Source organism: Ctenocephalides felis, unplaced genomic scaffold (genome assembly GCF_003426905.1).
Source record: "Ctenocephalides felis isolate EL2017-DRISC unplaced genomic scaffold, ASM342690v1 CF-g0.4_SCAFFOLD_01170, whole genome shotgun sequence".
NCBI classification, from domain to species: Eukaryota; Metazoa; Arthropoda; class Insecta; order Siphonaptera; family Pulicidae; genus Ctenocephalides; species Ctenocephalides felis.
In genome coordinates, this window is record NW_020537324.1 from 36,239,322 (window position 1) to 36,245,321 (window position 6,000).

Sequence of the window (6,000 nt, forward strand, 5' to 3'; positions counted from 1 at the left end):
CGTTTTTTTGGCATTTGTCAAAATTAGACCATTCATGAACGTTTTCTCAAAAACGCCTGAACCGATTTCAGAAATTTAAAAGCCATTTGATATATTTCGATGAGGACTATCGTTTGTCAGTTTTGTGCGACGATCTGACAAGCCGTTTCTTTGTAATTTGAAAAAAAGTGTTAAACCTTTCGTCCACTTTTAAGCTCATCCTACCGAACCCATTTTGAAGAATCAAAAACTGTACGAAAGATAATAGTTGGGAATAGTACTAATTAGTTTTAGGTGAAAATCTACCGAGCCGTTTTCTTATAATTAACTGTTGAAAAAAAAATTTAAGCGGATTTTTATGTTTTTTTTTAGCGATATATATTATGGTCTTATAGAACTCACTGTAATATTGCAGTCTTACGACAAGTACTTTAATTTAGAAAATTCATCAAAATTTGAGAAAATAAGTCGTTTTTTTGACGTTAGCTAAACTTAAAATTAGACGATTTACTTGGTTTAACAATATAGTACTTGGTCTCAATAAACATACTAAAGGTTTTTGAAAAGTTGCTTTTTGAAAATACTCCGAGTTAAAGTGTTCGTTCGTTTTCAATTATGTGTAATAAGTTCACTCAAAAATTAATTTATTTTTTATTGATTAAGTCGATTATTTACACATATCGGGAAGTTCATGTAACTTGCCTCAAGGCTAAATACCAAGACCAACTAGTTTTTTCTAGTGCCCAAGTCATATTGGAAAAGTGAGTGAATGCTTGCACTTCTTTACATTTGACCAAAAATTTGTTTAAGTTATAGTTAATCGCAAAGAAATCGAAAATGCAAATTCTTATATTACAGTATCATATCTTTAGGTTCCAAAGATTTTGAACATTTCACCATATTCGGCAAATTTTCGTCGGCGATTTTGTTAACTAATCAACATGGTTCAATTGATTTGAATAAGTAAAAAACCATTCGATTCACATTAATAAGGAGACGTGTTGTTTAGTTTTTGGTCAAGACAGGTCCAGTCGTTCTGAAGATATGGGGCAAAAAGTGCCAAAAATTGTAATTCAGTTTTTAAGAGAACGGAGCGTCCGATTTCAATAATTCAAAAAATATTTTACTTGTATTGACAAAATGTAGAATTTTTGAGAAATGAAGAAAAATGCCAATTGGCGTCCAAAAATGATCATTAGACATATGCACAAATTTTTGAGAATGCAGGTCTAGCGGTTTCGGAGATCGAGTGGAAAAAGTCAAGAAAATTGCCATTTAGTGGTCAAAAATGATCATTAGACATATGCATATCAAATTATCAGATATTTTATAGAAACTTTAATAATGAGAATGAATTTTGTTTACATTTCTATGGGTTCAGTAACATTGTTTATCTGCTAGACTGCGACTTACGCGCTTTGATATTTCGTCTCTACGCAGCTAAAGCAGCGCGATTGCTCAGCGTTTTTTGTGCCAGAAAATATATTATTTAAATGTTGAAATAAAATATTTCTGATTCCCTTTCTTCTTTTCTAAATATACTATTCTATATAGTGAGAACATAGGTAGATATATACATCATTGAATAATTATAACCCATATCAACGAATAAGACAAATAAACTAGGGAATCTAAGGGCTTATTGTAATAGTAGTAACTAGTAACAAGCAATTTTTGATAGGATCTTGAACAATATTAAATTATTTTTTATCACAAAAAAATTCCTCAGCATCATGTTGTCTTAGCTACTGTCCCGCAAGCAAACGCAGTATACAAAATTACGTAGGTGCATTATTTTTACAGGTTATAAAAAAAATTATACTGTCATATAATTTTGATTTGTATCATTATTATTAACAAATTTTTAATTTAATATATCAAAATCGAGCATATGACTTTATTGACATTATTGGCTTTTTTATTGACCCGGGTAAATACCACTTACGTTCTAAGTTTAATAATATTTAAAAACAATATTGGTGGGTCCAAAAAATGCTACGACCTTGACCATATTAACAATATATATTGAATTTATATGAAATTATTAACAAACTATTAAATCCGATCGATTTAGCGCACATTAACTATTTTTTTTTTAATTTTTATTTGGCCTCGCTTACTCTGAGCATTTAGCCACCTACAACATTTGTTATTTAGTTACAATTCTAATTTTTATATCATTTTCAATCTATTTTATATATCCTAATTCTATATTCTTCTTAATTTTTCTTCTTCTTCTTATTTTCTTCAATTCTTGTTCTTTTCCAAATTTCTAATTCTATTTAACTTTCAGCTTCATACCATTTTTTTCTTCATTCTTCTTTCAAGTTCCAATATTCCTTTTCTTACTCCTAAATCAATTCAACTGTTCGAATTCTGTTATACCTATTTCTCTTAATTTTTATTCAAATTCTATTTAACAAATACAATTTTTATTTGATTTCAAATTAACTACACATATTATTTTTTCATAAATTCTATGTCATTGACAGGATTTGATCCGAAGACCCCTGTCGTGTGAATCAAACACGCTACCAAAGAGCTATGTTCGCGACCACATTAACTATTTAAAATTGATTTTTTCTGACCCACGTAAATACCTCTTATTTCTCAAGTTTAATAATATTCAAAATAAGAATGTTGGTTGGCTACGATTATGCCCGATTAACTTATTATGTATAATTCGTGTGAATTTAGTGATGGAAGCAAAAAATAAAATATAAGAAAATCTAATGGGAAATCTAAAAACGAGCGCCATATTGGCATATTGGCAAGATTCAAACATTGCGCCACGGCTTTTATCCAATCTGGCCATGATTTCTACTAGGGTTATTTCGTTTCAAATTTATCAATCTTTGATAATGTGCAGTAATTGTGATTGCTAAATTGTTAAAATAGTTGAAATCACACCTGAGGTTAGTTATAACAGAAAATTGGAGTTAGTTGTAACACGTTGACTTAATTAACTGAAATTAAACTATCACTGCAATCTATAAGTACGTAGGATAATTAAGAAAAATCCAATTTTTTGGCAAAATATAGTTTTCTTTGAAAACGATATCCTGATTATTGCGAACTTCAAACTTTTTGAAACCATTTTTGTAGTTCGATTTGTACTTCGCCACAAAATACGGCTATCATCTCATCATTTGGCAAAAATTTCTTCAGAGCGAGCATCCTTTTGAAATCTGTGAGCAGGATATGGTTGCTGGGGAACAGATCTAGAGAATATAATGAAAGTAATTCAGAGCCCAATTCATGTTTTTTTTGCCACTATTTTCCCGGATTTGAGACATGGTGTGTGGTCCTGATGGAACAGCAATGTTTTTCTTTTTCAAATGAGGCCATTTTTCCGATTACGATCTTGCAATGCTACAATAACGTTATTTAATAATCATTGTTGATTGTCTAGTTTTTCTCAAGATAGTTGATAAAGATAATTCTTTGCGAATCCCCAAAAAACTGACGCCATATCCCTGTCTGCTGATCGGTTGCATTCTTCTCCCCATCGTGATTAGTCCACACTGCTGACTGCCTATTCGACTCCAAAGTATAGTGATAAAGCCAGGTGATATCCATGGTGACATATTGATGCAAAAACTCCGTTTTGTTTCGCTTAAACAGCTCCAAATACTCTTACGATACATCAACTCGTTATGTTTTTGGCCAAATGTGAGTTCGCGCGGCATCCATTTACATCCCATTTACGCGGCACCCACGTTCTATTGTTATTTTTAGAATGCCAGCTATCTCAGGCCATTTTACTTTTCGGTTTTCCACAAACATTCGGTGGACTTTTTTATGTTTTCTGTTGTAACCACCACAATTGGCCTTCCAGAGCATTCAGCAACGTCAGTGCCTGTATGGCCACGATTAACATCAGCAAACCACTTTTCCACCATTTATCTCGATTGGGCAGAGTCCAGATAACACTTATCAAGCGATACTTTGGCAGCAATGATATTTGTACCCAACAAAAATCAATAATACATTACCCATGAAATTGCTTTGAATTCATAGTTTCAAAAACCTCAAAAGTAGCGTCACTTGAATGTCTGTAATTTGTAAACTAATCATCGAATTATTATGACATTTTGACATATATTTTCTCAAAGTTGTTGCTTCCTATAAATCATGGATAATTACATAGCTACATCATCTATGTGTTATCCTACAGACTTATTGAGTCATGTAATAGGCAGTTGCTGTAATTTTAAAAGCAAGTCCTTATGTCCATTGTGGCCTATAAAATGTACATAAATATTTTTTGCTTTATAATTTCACTGGATATTCTCTAATAAATTGTTGTTAGATAGAAGACAAATTTGCATTAGTGAATTTATTTACAAGATGATAAAAATACAACGACTAGAAATAATTTTACAAGCTAACTTAATCTTTATAAAAGAATTTTCAAATATCTGATCTATTTATTGTCAGAAAAAATATTTAACTTAAATAATCATTTTTTATTTTTTAATTAAAATAAATTTTCAATCTTAGGTCGATTAATAAATAATCATGTTAGGCATTTTGTTTACATCTAAATACATATATTACAAACACATCTGAGAATATATATATATATATATATATATATATATATATATAAGGTATCAGCACTGTTCAAAAAATACACCCATTTCGGATAATATCGCTAAGATCACAAATACTAAGTACGTTAACATCAAGAGTAATCCAGTCTTTTTACTCATTTGGTATCCACCAATGCTAAGTATAGAGAACAATGACCAGATTGCTAAAAGTAGTCCAATTATAGTGTAAACGACGCCGCTGGAATCGATATAAACTTGTGCTGGATTGCCAATTCCGTGTTTGATGGTTTTGATAAACCAAGGCATTCCTAATGACATCAATACCGCCAATGTATTGGCCCCGAGAGAATTCGATACGCCCATGCCACCCTTTCCTGAAAATGATAAATATGAATGTAGTGCAGTAATTGTATGAAAACTAAATATGATTTATTATTTTCTATTTAGAAAAAAGTTAGCGCTATTTAGAAAGATCAACTAAACAATCCTTTTACATGCAATTCCTGTTATATTGACCAAGAAATGCTTAATGAGGTAATATTATTTATTACTCCTGTCAGGAAAACCAGAATTATATTCTAAATGAAAGATAAAAGAAAGTAAATACGAATCAAATAAATACATAAATATATGTTGATGTAGATACCTCAACATATAATAGATTAAACGTACTCACAAAAAAGAGAAACTACTAATGGCAAAAAGTATTCAGTAAAAAAATCACACGCAAGCCTAAAAAAATAAAATTATTTTCATATATAGAATATTTATAAACTAGTTGGTTTGATATTTAGCCTTAAGGTAACTTACATAAACTTCCCGATATATGTAAATAATCGACTTAATCAATAAAAAATAAATTAATTGAGTGATTGAAAGTATTTTGAGTAGATTTAATACACATAATTGAAAACGAACGAACACGTAATTTCTTAAAGCAAATTTTCAAAAATCAACATTTTTTATAATTATACCAGTATCCGTAGGACTTTAATGGTTCAGTATGTTTAATAAGACCAGGTATTCTATCATTATACCAAGTAAATCGTCTAATTTTAATTTTAACAAACGTCAAAAAAACTTTTTTTTTTCTCAAACTTTGATGAATTTTTAAAATTAAACTACATGTCGTAAGGCCGTAATATTTTAGTAAGTTCTATAAGACCATGATGTATATCGCCAAAAAAAGTTTCATAAAAATCGGCTTAATTTTTTTTTCAACAGTTAATTACAAGAAAACGGCTCGGTAGATTTTCACCTAAAACTAATCAGTATCATTCCCAACTAATATCTTTCGAACAGTTTTTGATTTTTTAAAATTGGTTCGGTAGGATAAACTTAAATGTGGACAAAAAGTTTAACACTTTTTTTCAAATTACAAAGAAACTTTCTAACGGTTTTTTGAATTTTCATAATCGGTTTCAGAATTGCGGGCTAAAACGTGCACGAATTTTTTTTTCACTTT

The 6,000-nt window shown here is 30.1% G+C and overlaps 2 protein-coding genes across 2 annotated transcripts in view; both read right to left on the bottom strand.

Annotated features, from left to right (window-relative positions):
- The window catches only part of LOC113367167 (calcitonin gene-related peptide type 1 receptor-like), a 30,968-nt gene extending 27,410 nt beyond the window's left edge, over window positions 1-3,558 (bottom strand). The window contains exon 1 of the mRNA XM_026608797.1: window positions 3,447-3,558. Coding sequence (XP_026464582.1) covers window positions 3,447-3,558 — 112 coding nt within the window. The remainder of the gene's footprint in view (window positions 1-3,446) is intronic.
- A 1,037-nt stretch (window positions 3,559-4,595) lies between these two features.
- LOC113367168 (sodium/potassium/calcium exchanger 2-like) overlaps window positions 4,596-6,000 on the bottom strand; it is a 52,681-nt gene continuing 51,276 nt past the window's right edge. Inside the window, exon 7 of the mRNA XM_026608798.1 lies at window positions 4,596-4,909. Coding sequence (XP_026464583.1) covers window positions 4,596-4,909 — 314 coding nt within the window. The remainder of the gene's footprint in view (window positions 4,910-6,000) is intronic.